The sequence below is a fragment of the Haliotis rubra genome, unplaced genomic scaffold (assembly GCF_003918875.1).
Source record: "Haliotis rubra isolate DU_JTF1 unplaced genomic scaffold, ASM391887v1 Scf174, whole genome shotgun sequence".
NCBI lineage: Eukaryota > Metazoa > Mollusca > Gastropoda > Lepetellida > Haliotidae > Haliotis > Haliotis rubra.
In genome coordinates, this window is record NW_025765714.1 from 1,502,592 (window position 1) to 1,520,795 (window position 18,204).

At 40.2% G+C, this 18,204-nt stretch overlaps 1 protein-coding gene across 4 annotated transcripts in view; it reads right to left on the reverse strand.

Annotated features, from left to right (window-relative positions):
* Positions 1-17,993, reverse strand: part of LOC124272916 (neutral alpha-glucosidase AB-like) — a 38,461-nt gene extending 20,468 nt beyond the window's left edge. Inside the window, exons 1-5 of one of the 4 annotated variants that reach the window (XM_046708161.1) lie at positions 17,890-17,993; positions 5,361-5,471; positions 3,486-3,728; positions 2,836-3,003; positions 1,180-1,234 (exon numbers count right to left, since the gene is read on the reverse strand). In XM_046708161.1, coding sequence (XP_046564117.1) covers positions 1,180-1,234; positions 2,836-3,003; positions 3,486-3,728; positions 5,361-5,471; positions 17,890-17,915 — 603 coding nt within the window. In that variant the 5' untranslated portion in view covers positions 17,916-17,993. Of the gene's footprint in view, positions 1-1,179; positions 1,292-2,835; positions 3,004-3,485; positions 3,729-5,360; positions 5,472-7,037; positions 7,082-9,305; positions 9,312-17,889 lie in introns of those variants that run through there. The other 3 variants (XM_046708158.1, XM_046708160.1, XM_046708159.1) reach the window with 3 other exon arrangements.
* Between the last annotated feature and the right edge of the window lie 211 nt (positions 17,994-18,204).

Here is an 18,204-nt window from a genome sequence, read left to right on the forward strand (position 1 = left end):
TTATAACCCCACTCAGACCCTCGCATGCATGTTATGTTGAAACTAGGGCTGGCTATCAATATAGATCAAAGAGATCAATATTCTCTAACTGAATATCAATCGGTTATCAATAAATATCGGACAAGCATCTTAAAGCAAAAATGCAAAAAACATTTTGAAAGAAAAGAATATATTTCACATTAATGGTGAATAATTGGTGATAGTTTATGCATTGATTACTAACAAAAACGGCATCCTCAATATAATTTAAAAGCAGCTTATGAACGAATTTCAAACCTTTTTCTATCACAAAAATGAATGAACGATATTATTAATAACAAAATTTTCATATTGATATCATTAATAATTTTTCCTATAAATGATATTTTCAATTATCGATCATTTTAGCCAACCATCGTTGAAATCAAGGCAACCAGATGAAATCAATATCACTGCATAAAAACATGCAACATGTAACTATAAATGTTGGTCTGTCCACACTTGACTACCATTAGAAGCACACAACTCAGAGAAATCTACTACCCTGGTAATTGAAATATACAGCAAGTGTCTGGTGCCAAATAACAGCTTGTTATATCCGTCTGCTCAATGTAAACTTACAGCAATTACTGTATTCTTACAACAAAACAATGTCATTCAAATTGTCTTTTGGTTCTCACTACCACTACACAGAGATGAGGATATCCCATTACAGGTCATGTCAGAACTACAGTTTGCAAACTTGGATCTAACAATGACAAACATGAGTTTGACACTGAGAAAGTCAATCAGGAAGTAGTGTTCTCAAGCTTTACTGCAGTTTCAAACTGGTGACTTCCTTTCAAGGATATGCTTTGAAAAATATTTACACAAAGTTAATCATTCAAAATACGAAACCTGAGCAAAATGGCTGAGATTTAAGGAAGTACTTTGCAGATGGGATTTTGAAAGTTTTGTCCTTTTCAAATGTCTATCCCAAAGAACTGAGAGAAGATGTTGATGGAACTAGTTGTACAACCTTTAACTGTCCAGAACTTTTTTTTCGCGTTTATCTTATTTGTGGTTACATGATTAGAAAACAATCTGATAAGCAATGCGGGCTGGCTGAAAGGCCATTCTGGACTGACCTGACAGTGAGAACTAAGGTATGAACATTACAACCCATGCAACCCCAACATCAATGTAAAGGAGGAAACTCACCTTCTTCTCCTCCTCACCCTTATCTTCTGCAGGAGGGTCTGGCTGTTGCTCCGCTCTGAAAGGGGCGGAAAACCAAGAATATAATCCCGAGCCCATTCTACTCAACCAGCCCCTACAAAGTGGACAGAAACATTGTGTTCCCAGATATCTAGATTAGAAACATGAACAGCAAGAAGCAAAGGTGCATGCAGCAACACACAACATCATCACAACACTGACTTGTCGAATAACATGTCATCAAGCTACTTCTAATTACCAAAGGCAATTACTCAACATAAAGGACAAAAAGAAATTGGTGCAAAGATTCCTTGATGCATGATAGGCACATGCTGGTGTAACTTACAATCCATTACAGCTATCAGTTTCAGGGCCAATACATCTTATAGCTGCCATAAGATATCAATTTCATTGCAAAGATTATCAGATGAATTAATTGTGACCACCCTCACACATCCACCCTCTCCTCTACATGGTCTGGGCTACACCTTCACCGGCACAACCACCCTCTCCTCTACATGGTCTGGGCTCCTCTACATGGTCTGGGCTACACCTTCACCAGCACATCCACCCTTTCCTCTACATGGTCTGGGCTACACCTTCACCAGCACATCCACCCTTTCCTCTACATGCTCTGGGCTACACCTTCACCAGCACATCCACCCTCTCTCTACATGCTCTAGTCTACACCAGCAGTCTACACCTTCACCAGCACATCCACCCTCTCCTCTCCATGGTCTGGGCTACACCTTCACCAGCACATCCACCTCCCATGGTCTCTACACATGGTCTGGGCTACACCTTCACCAGCACATCCACCCTTTCCTCTACATGCTCCGGTCTAAAGCCACACACCAGCACATCCACCCTTTCCTCTACATGCTCCGGTCTAAAGCCACACACCATCACCTGCTGGCTTTAACTACACCCTGACACTCCTCACCATCAACCATTGTAAATTAACAGATACACAGCTGTAATCATGGACTCAAAATGGCCAGCAAGGAATGACTTTTTGGAAAGCTAACAAAAGTGAAATGAGATCTATTGCATAAGAGGCCACTAATGGGATCGGGTGGCCTGGCTCACTGACTTGGTTGGCACATGTCATTGTATCCCTGAATGCTAGATTGATGCTCATGCTGTTGATCACTGGATTGTCTGTTGCAGACTCGATTATTTACAGACCGCCAACATATAGCTGTAATATTGCTGAGTGCAGTGTAAAACTAAACTCACTGACTGTGTGCATGAAGTCTGTGCGAACCCTGCCACCTGTACAGGGTGGATGTGACTGTAGTAACTGGGTCCTCTATGGAAGTGTTGCTCTGAGCACTCACTGGTTTCCATTTACTGTACAACCAGGCCCTATTTATTTGTTGGTCACAAATCGTGACTACACCGAACAGCATCATAGCTGATGGAATAAAGTGTATACAATACACTGTGAAGTATTGATAATGTCTGAACAATTGCATGGAACACTTCAAATCTGTGCTGTTTATCACCCATGACATCCATAAGAGAGCATAAAATTTGTGAGAATCCACAATATCCTGCTTGTATTTTAGTGAATGATTTGCCTGTATAATTCAGTTACAGTAAACTTCAGAATATGTAATTGATGCTTTCCTTGGCAACAGAGGCAAAACAACTCACTGTTTTTGCCGCATGTGTTCAAACTTGAGCAGTTCTTGTGAGTTGATGCTGACAACCGGCTCTCCTCCTGCGAAGAAGTCCATCCTGAAGGGGTCTGACAGAATGACCACTTTACTGGTGCCCAGTGAGAAGGTGACTCTGTCTCTGGATGTCTCCTGCACTGTGATCCTGCAGGTAAAGTTGGCTGTGTACAAGGACTCACTCACTCACTCACTCAACACAAGAAAACATGCTCTGTGTATATATTTCATACACATTCCTCAAAAGGCCTGAAAAAGACTTTCTGGATTTCTGATGTCTAGTTTGTGACCATTACATAAAACTCATACAAAATACATGTGTAGTTAGATGTACTACCAATGTTAGTGACTGAGAAACCTGTCCAGTGTGAACCATTCTGGGAACCATGTTGATATACACGCAGCCTTCTTAGCAACACGTATTTACATGTCACATGTAACATGAAAGCCCATTTCTGGTGTCCCCCGCTGTGACATTGCTGGAATATTGCTAAAAGCGGCGTAAAACCACTGACTGTAACATGGTGTTTATATATTTGGATTATATCTACAGACTCTCCAAAAATACAGCTTATCATATTCAATGTGATGAAATTGAGTAGTTGACTTCAGAAATACAAATGTACTCACTGTTCTGCCTCAGGCTGAGACTTCAAAGTTTCTCCTACCGGGATTTCATATCGTGCTCTTAATGGCTCCAACTCATTCAGTTTGACCCGTACAGTGTTATGTTTTAGTCCAAATACTTGTAAAAGAAATCGAACGTTGTTGTGTTTATTTAATAACTGTAGCTGTATAGATGTAGATGTTTTCTGTATGGAGTCCAGGAGAGCTACATATGGAGACTGGCCGGGCTGCACTGCACGCTGGCGTCTGCAACAGAACATCTTATGATCAGGTCAAAGCAATCACTCAGCTTACCATCAGGTTATGGTAACCCTTCAGCTTACCATCAGGTTATGGTAACCACAGAGCTTACCTTCAGGTCAAGGTAACCACAGAGCTTACCTTCAGGTCAAGGTAACAACTCAGCTTACCTTCAGGTCAAGGTAACAACATACCTTACCTTCAGGTCATGGTAACCACTCAGCTTACCTTCAGGTCAAGGTAACAACATACCTTACCTTCAGGTCATGGTAACCACTCAGCTTACCTTCAGGTCAAGGTAACCACAGAGCTTACCTGCATGTCAAGGTAACCACATAGCTTACCTTCAGGTCAATGTTACCACTCAGCTACCTTCAGGTCAAGGTAAGCACAGAGCTTACCTTCAGGTCAAAGTAGTCACATAGCTTACCTTCAGGTCAAGGTAACCACAGAGCTGACCATCAGGTCCTGGTAACCACTCAGCTTACCTTCAGATCAAGGTAACCACAGAGCTTAGCTTCAGGTCAAGGTAACCACAGAGCTTACCTTCAGGTCATGGTAACCATTCAGCTTACCTTCAGGTCAAAGTAACAACATACCTTACCTTCAGGTCATGGTAACCACAGAGCTTACCTTCAGATCAATGTAACCACAGAGCTTACCTTCAGGTCATGGTAACCACTCAGCTTACCTTCATCAAGGTAACCACAGAGCTTACCTTCAGGTCAAGTTAACCACTCAGCTTACCTTCAGGTCATGGTAACCACAGAGCTTACCTTCAGGTCAAGGTAACAAATCAGCTTACCTTCAGATCAAGGTAACCACAGAGCTTACCTTCAGGTCAAGTTAACCACTCAGACCTTCAGGTCATGGTAACCACAGAGCTTACCTTCAGGTCAATGTAACCACATAGCTTACCTTCAGGTCAAGGTAACCACAGAGCTTACCTTCAGGTCAAGGTAACCACTCAGCTTACCTTCAGATCAAGGTAACCACAGAGCTTACATTCAGGTCAAGTTAACCACTCAGCTTACCTTCAGGTCATGGTAACCACAGAGCTTACCTTCAGGTCAAGGTAACAAATCAGCTTACCTTCAGGTCAAGTTAACCGCATAGCTTACCTTCAGGTCAAGGTAACCATTCAGCTTACCTTCAGGTCAAGGTAACCATTCAGCTTACCTTCAGGTCAAGGTAACCACATAGCTTACCTTCAGGTCAAGGTAACCACATAGCTTACCCTCAGGTCAAGGTAACCACATAGCTTACCCTCAGGTCAAGGTAACCACATAGCTTACCCTCAGGTCAAGGTAACCACATAGCTTACCTTCAGGTCAAGGTAACCACATAGCTTACCTTCAGGTCAAGGTAACCACACGTGCATGCAAAGACAGACACACACACACAGATTCACACATGTCCCCAAATGGTCTAGGCAACAACATCCACACAGACATAGACCCCAAATCAGCACTTGTATGTCTTCCCATTTGTAGGCATTTAATGGCATGGATGGAAACAAGTGAGTGAGGAAATTCCATCACACAGAAAACACAGGTTATCAAGTCAAATCAAGTTAAATTTACCAAAATAAATCCTTTGCTTTGGTCATCAAGTCTTTCATCCATAGAAGGCACTTACTTGCAGAATCCACTTTGACTACATGTTTTAAAGTTCTCCCGGTTGACAGACAGGACCTGTGCCACCAGCACTGTGACAGTTAAAAAGGAACGCAGGACACACATTGTCCACCTGAAACAACATGGGGACACATTACAGCTGGAACACACAAATACCAGGATGCAGGTACACAGGGATATGACACTCCCATGCTGTATACTGACTAAGCTGTCCATGTTTTATCCCAAGTCAAGCACCAGGCTGGGTAACAACAACAACCATGTTTTACCATCTGTCAGGGCAGACCCCCCTCTGCACACTAGACCATGGATGTGTTTACAGCTAGAACTAGACACCTAAGTCAGTTTAAATTGTTTACAACACAACACAATCTATGAAACTCTCTGGGTAATCATGTTTATCTGCATAAATTTGCCATAATATAAGGCCTAATAAACTAAAAATGATGGAAAAACATGTTATCTGCCATGTCCCATGTTATAATTAGTGCTTCCATTCTCTGGTACATGCCAGATTTTGGCTAGTATATAAATGGCCAAGACAAGTAAGTTTTCAGTGTAATGGTAGAAATAATATTTGAATACAGTAATTGTGAATGAGTGATTGAGTGAGTGAGTTTAATTTTACGTCGCACTCAGCAATATTCCAGCTATATGGCGGCGGTCTGTCATTATTCGAGTCTGGACCAGACAATCCAGGGATCAACAGCATGAACATCGATTTATGCAATTGGGATACGATGACATGTGTCAACCAAGTCAGTGAGCCTGACCACCCGATCCATCCCGTTAGTCAGCTCTTACGACAAGCATGGGCTACTGGAGATAAATTCTGACCTGGATCTTCACGGGTGTTAAGGGAACAAAAGATATCTGGCCTGTGACAAATCACTGACATTCATCATGTTCATAACCCTTCCAAATTGTATGATAAATAAACATTAGGAAAAGTCTACCAGTAGCCGTGGTAGCAGTATGTACATGTGAGAGACTGAATAAACTGATCTGTTGTACTGGACAGTTATGGCTGCTCACCAGCCATCCTATGACACCATGTCAGGTGATATGTCTATCACTTTCAGAATCAACATTGTGGAGACTATCAGCTGTCTACGCCTTTACACAACTTGATACAGGTGTGTTTGGGTGCCAGGTAGAAACCACCACTACCTGCAGCAACGTGTACTTCATCTGTCCATCGTGATCAATACCCACATACATTAAGCTATTGATTACCATCTCTCTGCCAGAATCTATATAGTCTTCTCTAATACACAGAACAACACCGTGAGGATTCAAGAGAAAGTAAATGCAGTGCAGGTACAAAATATTACAGAGATCGATAATTATCAACTAAATGTCAGTTGATTATCGATAAATATCGCAGAAAGAACTTTGAGCAAAAATGCAAAATAGTCTGTAAGAAATCAACTTTATTCAGTATCCTGTACATAATTTAGAAGCAGCCCATGAATAAAGACCTAACTGTGTGTATTGTGAATTAATTAAAATTTAAACACATACACTGACATGCAATCTACCCTGTTGCCCATTCCTGACCACCTTATTCATCGAACTATGACAAGTCTTGGTTACCATGGTTACTGGTGAGCTATGTTCTACCCCAGAATCCACAAAGGTACTTTGAGCATCTACAGTAAAATGTTCATGCACTTACTTCAGAGGGAGCTTTGTTTTCTGAAGTGGGCAGACACTATAGACAATCCACTGGAAGATCATTTGAAACATTAAATGTTACTTTAATACAGTTTGATTGTTTATCATGTATGTCTGGGTGCATTGTTATTTCTCCATTCCATGAACCTGATAAGACACAGTGTTTCAGGGAAATCAGGTAGATTAATTAATGTTTTAATTTGAATTTATTCCTCATTAACAAGATTTATCTTGGCAGTAGTCCATTGAATATGGAACAATGATCTATGAACGATATTTTCCCCCCTACAAATCAGTACAGAAGTTGACAGTAATAAAATATGCTCTGCCCCACTTATGTTTCCTTCAGACCTGTGTTTACATACACAACACATTGTCTTCCCTGGCTGCACTACCACGTCAATAACCACCAGTCAATCAATCGGCAGGATGAAAGCGTGAGATGCAGGTTCACTGGCTGAGGGTTGGCAATGAATAAATGACTTCATGGTACAGTAAATGTCAGATTACAGGTAGACAAAGGTAGCAACAGGCTATGGGTTATTTGAAATGTCACTCTTCTGTTTACCATGTTTACTGTAGATCTTGAGTATTAAGTTGGCAAACCAATGCTAGAAAAATCATCAGCTCCACTGACAGCCCTCAACCTTACCAAGAAATAACTTTTACCACCAAGCAGATTTAATCTGATAACATTGATTCAAATCTGGGCAAATACATACTGACTACAATCCAACCTCAAACAATGTCAAACAAGAAATTTTATACATTAGGCAAGCTTAACACACTTAAGGCTTCAGAAAATCAAAGGCCATGGTACATGTGTATTTCTTCATGTTTTAACACTTATCTGTTCATGTCCAGTAAGTGGACAAAGGCATACTTAGCTGTTGGGCTGCTAATTTCATTCCTAAAATGTATAACCCCAACTGCCTGAATACACATTTCAGCTATCAGTGGTAATCATGATATACTGGTATGTTCAATCTCTCAATCAGTCTTGGCATGAACATGACTTACACCACAACTAATATTACTCCTTAGTTTTCTACTATCCTGCTAACATGGGTGCCAATGTACAAAACAATCTTAATGCTAAGACTGTGGTAAGTCTATATTACTGGAGTTACAATTACCTTAGCACCAAGATTGTTTTGTGCAATGGCACCATGGAAAACCAAGTTAGAAGAAACAAGTATGAACATTACCCCAGGGATCGAAATGTATTTTTTTCCAAGGGTGCCTTAGGGCACCCAATGTAAAATTCATGTGTGCCCTAACACATTGAAGTGTGCCAAGGATCATGATGACACTGTAATAAAGATTTATCAATATAAACAATACAGAAAATGACTTTGATGTTCTTTTTAATTAAACACACTGTCACATAAAGCTTTTGTACTCTACAGGGATTGCAAATTTTGCATCAAGAAAACTTTAGTTACTCACTGACTTGACTCTTCAACATCAATACTAGAGCTATTACTTGCTGACAGTTCTAGCCTAGGGCCATAAGCAGGGTCCATCTCCTTGGACCTTTAATTCCCCTCATCCATCTTGCTATAGCCCTCTGGGGTTGTAGTCTGCAAGTGGGGTCTGGCACTGGGCAACTGTCATGATTTGAGAGAGGGTGGAGGGCTTCAACCTGGATCTCCAGTCTCTGTTTTACTCTGCTCATCATGGAGAACCCTCTCTCACACTCAGCAGAGGACACAGCTAGAACAGGAGATATCTGTACAAGGGACAGTATGTTACTGTACCTCTTGTACAATTTGTCTCATCTCATAACTTTAGACCAAAAGATCTATGTAGGGTATGTCTGGAGTTCTCTTGAAGAGATCCTGAGGCCTCCATGAGAACATCTGGCATTTCAGTGAGGCATGACTCCTTGGATATATCATTTTTCATGAGGTATTCCGTGAAGTGGTTTGTGATTTGTTTTACTTCTTCCTTCCCAAACGAAGCAAACCCATCTTTATTCTGTGGCCAACTTACAGGAGTGAAGATGTGGAAGGCCTCCATCACACCACTATTGCCTTCAAACTCTGCAATCCTACCATACAAGGATTCAGCTGTGTTTTTGGTTAGTGTTTTGAACTCTGTCTTGACTTTTTTTTATGACAGTAGCTTCACCTGTTGCCCATTCCTGACCACCTTATTCATCGAACTATGACAAGTCTTGGTTACCATGGTTACTGGTGAGCTATGTTCTACCCCAGAATCCACAAAGGTACTTTGAGCATCTACAGTAAAATGTTCATGCACTTACTTCAGAGGGAGCTTTGTTTTCTGAAGTGGGCAGACACTATAGACAATCCACTGGAAGATCATTTGAAACATTAAATGTTACTTTAATACAGTTTGATTGTTTATCATGTATGTCTGGGTGCATTGTTATTTCTCCATTCCATGAACCTGATAAGACACAGTGTTTCAGGGAAATCAGGTAGATTAATTAATGTTTTAATTTGAATTTATTCCTCATTAACAAGATTTATCTTGGCAGTAGTCCATTGAATATGGAACAATGATCTATGAACGATATTTTCCTCCCTACAAATCAGTACAGAAGTTGACAGTAATAAAATATGCTCTGCCCCACTTATGTTTCCTTCAGACCTGTGTTTACATACACAACACATTGTCTTCCCTGGCTGCACTACCACGTCAATAACCACCAGTCAATCAATGCGGCAGGATGAAAGCGTGAATGCAGGTTCACTGGCTGAGGTTGGCAATGAATAAATGACTTCATGGTACAGTAAATGTCAGATTACAGGTAGACAAAGGTAGCAACAGGCTATGGGTTATTTGAAATGTCACTCTTCTGTTTACCATGTTTACTGTAGATCTTGAGTATTAAGGATCGAAATGTATTTTTTTCCAAGGGTGCCTTAGGGCACCCAATGTAAAATTCAGGTGTGCCCTAACACATTGAAGTGTGCCAAGGATCATGATGACACTGTAATAAAGATTTATCAATATAAACAATACAGAAAATGACTTTGATGTTCTTTTTATTTAAACACACTGTCACATAAAGCTTTTGTACTCTACAGGGATTGTTAATTTTGCATCAAGAAAACTTTAGTTACTCACTGACTTGACTCTTCAACATCAATACTAGAGCTATTACTTAAGCTGACAGTTCTAGCCTAGGGCCATAAGCAGGGGTCCATCTCCTTGGACCTTTACCCCCCCTCATCCATCTTGCTATAGCCCCTCTGGGGTTGTAGTCTGCAAGTGGGGTCTGGCACTGGGCAACTGTCATGAGTTGAGAGAGGGTGGAGGGCTTCAACCTGGATCTCCAGTCTGTTTTTACTCTGCTCATCATGGAGAACCCTCTCTCACACTCAGCAGAGGACACAGCTAGAACAAGAGATATCTGTACAAGGGACAGTATGTTACTGTACCTCTTGTACACTTTGTCTCGTCTCATAACTTTAGACCAAAGATCTATGTAGGGTATGTCTGGAGTTCTCTTGAAGAGATCTGAGGCCTCCATGAGAACATCTGGCATTTCAGTGAGGCATGACTCCTTGGATATATCATTTTTCATGAGGTATTCCGTGAAGTGGTTTGTGATTTGTTTTACTTCTTCCTTCCCAAACGAAGCAAACCCATCTTTATTCTGTGGCCAACTTACAGGAGTGAAGATGTGGAAGGCCTCCATCACACCACTATTGCCTTCAAACTCTGCAATCCTACCATACAAGGATTCAGCTGTGTTTTTGGTTAGTGTTTTGAACTCTGTCTTGACTTTTTTTATGACAGTAGCTTCAGTGGAACAGCCCCTCTTTTTCTTTTCAAGTTGTACAGTCTTGTATTTACCATCAACTATCTCCTCATTGAGAAAATCTACAGCCATCTTATCCACATCAGTTTCTGTCATCTTGGCACAGGCAGCATGCATCCTGACTGGGATGAGATCAATGGAGGTGTCATTGTCCTGGAAAACATCTGATAACATGGCACACGCAGCAAAGTAAAACAGCATCATGTGCATGAATAGGACAAACTCTAGTGACCTCAAACGATCCAATATGTGCCTTGCTTTGGCTCCGGAGTCACCTCTGTTGGTCATGCTCACTTGAGTACAGTGTGTGTAGATAGCTATATAGTCAGTGTTCAGTGCCATTAGGGCTCTGTGTCTATGCCCTGCCCACCTTGTCCCATATATGTTCACTGGCCTAACCACCTTAATGCTAAGGGCTTCTCCTGTTTCCTGTAGTCCAGTCCAGTTTAGTGGAGAATAATGGTAGAACTTATAGACGTCCTCCATGAGCTTGTCAAGAGAACTCAACAAGGATAGATCTTTCCCAGCTTTCTTCATGGCCAGTTCCAATCTGTGTGCGATACATGGAATGGGTATCACATGTGGGACATCATTTCTTAATTTTGCTGCCACCCCTCCTTTTCTGCCCATCATTACTGGTGCTCCGTCTGACGTAAAAGAGACAACTTTGTCTTTCCAGTTAGGAAAATCTCCAATCTCTGTCAAAGCTTTGTCAATAGCTTCATATATCCCTGTTGCATCTGCTTTTTCTAACCCCCAAACACACAAGAACTTTGTAACTGGTTTACATTCAACCTGCTCAATGTATCTCACATATATTATTTCCTCTTCAGTCACTGAACTGTCAGTACTACCATCACACAAAATTGTAAAGCAGCCCCCTTTCACATCATTCATAATTGTGTCTGTAATGTCTTGTGCAATAAACTTCACAAATGTTCTTGCCTGTTTATCACTACAATAGTTTTTCATAAGATCTACATCAAAATTCACGGTCTGAAGTCTCAAAAGTTCAACAAACTCTGTAAAGGGCATTTCACGTTGTGCGAGGTGGAAAGCTGTTACAAATAGTTTGCTTAATTTTGCTGTCTCTCTTTCATTAAGATTTATCATCCCCTTTTCAATTTCTGACTGGCCTGGTTTAATTTCTGAAGCATACTGGGCACTAAGTGCAAGTATGTGTTCATCATTTGCCACATGGTTTTCCAGTTTACTTGTTCTAAATCCCCGTGAACCTGTCACAAAGTGATTCGGCTTTCCATCTCTTCCAACCCGGACGGCCAAACCCCATGCAAACTTTGCAAAATAGCAGATTCCTTTCCCTGTCACAAATAAGCCATTTACTGTATTTTGGCGGAGGCCAGCTTTGGGGAATGCCTCGTGTCTGTTTCTTGTCATCTTCGGTCTTACATGTTTGGACACATTCAGCATCGCTATCGGCAGTTTCAGTTTCATTAGTGGCAGATACGTTACACTTACTACCACTGCCTGTCGGCTCTGTTGAAGGCCAGTTAACACTTTCAGAGGTTTCATTTATTTTGGCCTGCTTTGGCTTGAAGAAATTTAAAATTGTTTTGTATTTCTTCTCGGACATTTTAGCTAGATCTATCGTCTGCTTCGTCGCATGGTGTAAACATCCTGTCCCAGAATGCAAAGAATGACGTCATGTTACCTCCTGTCATGCGCAATTGAAACCAAAATGGCGGCGCCCATGAGCATGACAAATAACAGACGTTGCAAGATTTCATTTTGGGATACGTTTTGAATGCCAGAATGTCAAAAGTAAACACTTTTGTCAGTTTTATTAAAAAATGAAGACGGTAAGGTGAATTTTAAGCGTGCCATTATGGCACATCTGAGTAATTGTATCCGTGCCATTTTCAAATTACCCGTGCCCTCGGCACGCAAATGAGGGGAATTTCGATCCCGGTGTCTGCATAATCACCCAATGTAGGCTGTCAACATACTTGAAAACATTGGGTGCAATGTTATAAAGGGTAATGCTATTTTTGAGGGCATTATCATTTGCAGAAGCCCGAGGTCTTCCATTAACTGGAAGCCTGAGGGCTTCTGCAAAATGATAATGCCCTCAAAAATAGCATTACCGTTATTATTGCTAAAATACATGGAATTTGTGTTGAAAAGAAAAAGGAAATAATGAAGGAATTTGACTGTAAGTTTACCCAAATCAACTTCTGACGGGGTTGACTGCCCGAATGCAATTACCTCATCGAACAATTCAAGTGACGTCACAACAGAAAGTGACGATATTCGACCTTGGCCTTTGACAAGACCATAGACTGCAACATGTCAAACTATGTCAGTGTTCAGTTTTGGTCCATCAACAGCCTTAATAGTGCAATGTTAAGGTTAGCACCAACAAGAAAGCCAATATTACCGCTATTTAAAGCGGGAATCCGGGTTGCTTTGACTTGTTTGATCCAGAATATCTGCCAGTCGAAAGCCAATTAATGTCCAATGAACCGTAAGCCCACGCACCCACTATGACGTCACTTGACAACAGAACTGATAGTGGCCCGTCGTTAAGGTTGAGCGGTCCAATATCATTTGCAGCGGCCCTCAAATTTCTGATAATGGGAGGGCCGTTTCATGATAATTCTATGTATTTTAGCTATAATTTATTATATATCGCCTTTAAAAAGCGGTCAAAGTATCGTGGTGACCTTGAAAATAAGGTCAAGGTCACCCAAATAAACTGGTGTCTGTGTAATCCCCCAATGTAGGCTGTCACCAAATTTGAAGACATTGGGTACAACAGTCGATGAGATGCTGTGTTAAGAAGAGTTTATAAAGTGTGAAAAGTGTCATGGTGACCTTGAAAATAAGGTCAAGGTCACTCAAAATCAACTGGTGTCTGCGTAATCCCCCAATGTAGGCTGTCACCAAATTTGAAGACATTGGGTACAACAGTCGATGAGATGCTGTGTTAAGAAGAGTTTATAAAGTGTTCAAAGTGTCGTGGTGACCTTGAAAATAAGGTCAAGGTCACCTAAATACAGTGGTGTCTGCGTAATACCCCAATGTAGGCTGTCACCAAATTTGAAGACACTGGGTACAACAGTGCATGAGATATCAAGTTAACAACAGTTTGAAAAGTGGTCAGTGTCGTGGTGACCTTGAAAATAAGGTCAAAGTCACCCAAATCGTCTGGTGTCTTTGTAATCCCCTAATGTAGGCTGTCACCAAATTTCAAGACATTGGGTACAACATTTCATGAGATATCGCGTTAACAAGAGTTTGAAAAGTGGTCAAAGTGTTGTGGTGACCTTGAAAAATAGGTCAAGGTCACCCAAATCGACTGGTGTCTGCATAATCACCCAACGTAGGCTGTCACCAAATTTGAAGACATTGGGTGCAACAGTCCATGAGATATCGCGTTCACAAGAGTTTGAAAAGTGGTCAAAGTGTCAAGGTCACCCAAATAAACTGGTGTCTGTGTAATACCCCAATGTAAACTGTCACCAAATTTGATGACATTGGGTACAACAGTCTATGAGATATCGAGTTAACAAGAGTTAAAAGTGTGAAAAGTGTCGTGGTGACCTTGAAAATAAGGTCAAGGTCACTCAAAATCAACTGGTGTCTGCGTAATCCCCCAATGTAGGCTGTCACCAAATTTGAAAACATTGGGTACAACAGTCGATGAGATGCTGTGTTAAGAAGAGTTTATAAAGTGTTCAAAGTGTCGAGGTGACCTTGAAAATAAGGTCAAGGTCACCCAATTCGACTGGTGACAGTTCATGAGATATCGCGTTAACAAGAATCGGGCCGTACGGACGGACGCCGCTGAATACATAGTCCCCCGTTCCGCGTTGCGGCGGGGGACAACTATGCATTCTATAGTCAGCAGATATTAATCTTTACTAGTTAACTGCTGTGCCTTGATTTATCTGATGCCTTATACTGCAATACTTCATCTGATATGGCAGCACATAAGTAATTAAATCTGGATCAGAAACCAATCATTAATAGCTATGATTCCAGTCACTGAAACTGCCCACAAAATCTGACCAGCAGTGTTACCCAGGGATGAGAGCTCTGCTCTGGCCACTCAATACTAACTACTACAATATCTTCCACTTCTTAGAGGAATGAGATTTAGCTCATTAATGCAAGATCATAATCACATTTATATCAGATCCTTTAGACTAAGACAATGAATCTCTGTTTTAAGCTCTTAGTAAACATGTGAAAGTTTGTGTCAGATGAATGTTCTCATCAATGCTGAGCTCAACAACAGTCCATAAACAATACTGAGGGCACGTTGGGGGTTATAATGACACATTAATAACAACCATATCACAAAATGTGACAATCTGATCTATTGGACCTTTTAAACAAGCACAGAATGTTGGGGACCAGTTCTTCCTCAGAATCTCCACATGGTGAACTTTCTAATCAGGAGAAAAAAACTAAGTCAGGGAGCACTGAACAACTACTGTCACTCATTAAATTTCCATCATCAAAGGTTTGGAATGATATATATTCATCAAACATAATTTTGACACGAAATTAATGAATGCCTACGATTCACTTTAGCTAGCTGTGATACATTGTAGATGACCATTTCTTTCAAATGTACAGTCAGCTCTCGTTAATCCGACACTCATTAATCCGACAATCACGTTAATCCGACAAAAAATTAGGGAACCATTTAAAACAGTGATAATTACTCTCGTTAATCCGACATTCTCGCATTCCGACTCCGACACACCAATCTCGCAACTGATTATTGTAAATACATTGTAAAAACATTCGTTAATCTGACAATCAACACAGCCGGTCGGATGATCCGACCGTATACAAACAATCACACGTGAGTGGTAATTAGCGTGTGCCTTACTGGCCGCTTGACACCGGCGTCAGTGAACATCACACTTGTTAATTAGGAACACAGGATAATTAATTGAGACGATTTAATCAAGAAATAACAGTAGAGCGAGCTGTATAAAATGTTTACAACCGACATGAGTTTTCATCACAAGATGTTTGTCACGAGTACACCAGCTGCTAAGCGACCCCTTGTAGAAGTTACGCCATTGATCAAGAAAGAAATCTCCTTTTGAAGAAAGACAAACCCCAGACAGCACAACAAGAAGTCATCACTTTTGCTGAGCAGAAGTTTGATGTGAAGATTGGACGATCAACCGTATCTGACATCCTGAAGCAGTCTGCTTAGTGGTTGAGTGTCTCTACGACTGATTACAATGCTTCAAGCTATCTGAGGCCAAAACATCGTTGAACACTTTGCAAACATTTCTGACACACCACTTAGACGTGTTTGATGTTAATGACCATCAAAGACTTTTTCAAGTTATAAATTATATATGTTATGATGCACGCCTGATTGTACATTAGACGTCCACATGTTATTATGGAATTAGTTGTATGGAAACTGTAACATATTCAACATCCGGGTCATAATGGCAGCTGATATGCGGTAAAAACAAACGTGAGTTTTGTGCCAATGTGGTCATGAAATAGATATGAAACTGTTCGCTTATGTGATTATATATGTATGTTATGCCATCTATGAATGTTAATAAATGAAAACAAGTATGTATTGTTAGTATTTCTTATTTCTGTGAATATTTTTACATACGATGAAGATAACTAGATCTACCATTTCTGATATGCATGCAACAGTATGACGATCATGACATTTAGTAAACATTGATATTTTCACATAAATACATTAATCCGACATTTTCATTAATCCGACATTTTCGTTAATCCGACATATTTCTCTGCAACCACAAGTGTCGGATTAACGAGAGTTGACTGTATTCTTTGTATGACTATAGAATTTGACATTCAGTAAATTAATGAGTTGCCATAGTACCAGCATTAAACAGACTAGTAGACTAACAACTAGTCTCTGAAATGAACATATTTTACTGAAAAAAAGTTCATAGTAAAAAAAATAATAATATAATGAAAAGGAGCCCTGAGACTTTCTTCATTCCTGAAGCTGAGGAAATCTAGACTTGCCACATTTTCTAGACTTGCGTGGGCTTTCTTGGATATATTTGCTTCAGGGTCTGTACGAGAGACTAACAGACTAGATGCTGGAGTCCTTATGTTGTATGCATTGCTATAAATAGACACATGTTCATCTTATGCACATATTCATTGGGGCCTGGAATGTTTTCGACAATATCATTTCTTTCCCAAAGGAAAGAAATAAAATAAAAAAGGATTTATTCACTGACTGCCCATAAAAATAATGATTTGTTTCTTTTCATGAAAATTATAAAATGAATTATGATCTCCCTCAGATGGGTAGCTCAATTATGCAACCGCAACAGATCATGACCGAAAAATGAGTGTATATTGAGTATACATGCTACTTTGTTAAGTACTTTATTTATATGACAGCAAAAACATTTACCAAAATTGGAAAGCCAACACACATTTGCTTATACGACATACTTCGAAAAATATATTTGGTTTAACTGAAACAAACCCAAACAACAGACCGTACATAGCTTGTGTCATGAAAGTATGTACTATGTACCGGTAGTTACTAATTCCTTCTGGACAAGATTGCGTTTACACAAAAACTTCATGTGACGTCAAATTGTTCTAGTAAGAGGGAAATGTAACATCAATGAATTCGAATCTTGAAACGCAAGCCATCAAATAGGCTCATAGAGGACTCAACTTTAGGAATTTTCCGCTCTTGGAACTTGTACATATGCCACAATCAATACCATAAACAACAAATCACAGTGTAATTCTGAAATGATCACATTCTCGTCAGTTAGTTTGTCCGCTCCGTTTACAATTAATGTACCTTGCAATGTTACCTCATCTTAACAGCCAACCAGAAATGACCACGCTCACTCGTTCGAACTTCGATTGTAAAGCTCACCGAATCGTAATGCCACGTGCTTTTTAATGCCTTAAACACGAGTCAAACTGGATTGTACCAACGAAAGGATGATGATATTCAATCGTCATGCACACTTTGACAATAATTTTCAACCACCACCTCAAAGACAACGCATTAAAACAGCGAGTGTAATATACTTACGATAATGCCGACTTAGACTTCGCCATGTTACAGAGTTGTTTTTAGCAGGTGCCTGCTTTAGTTTCGATTTCGATCATAAATCTTTTGATAAATACACTGTCATGTTTTACAATATAAAATATAGTTAAACGTGATCCGCATTGTAAATCATAATTTTGTTTTTTATTTGCAATAAATCCGTAGTTTCGTAGATATCAATTAAAATGCTTAGAAGGATATCGTTATATAAACGAATTTGGAAGAATTGGTAACAAGCAACTAACCAAACGATAATGAAATAGAAATCCTTCTTTTGCAAATAAATGGGATATGTAC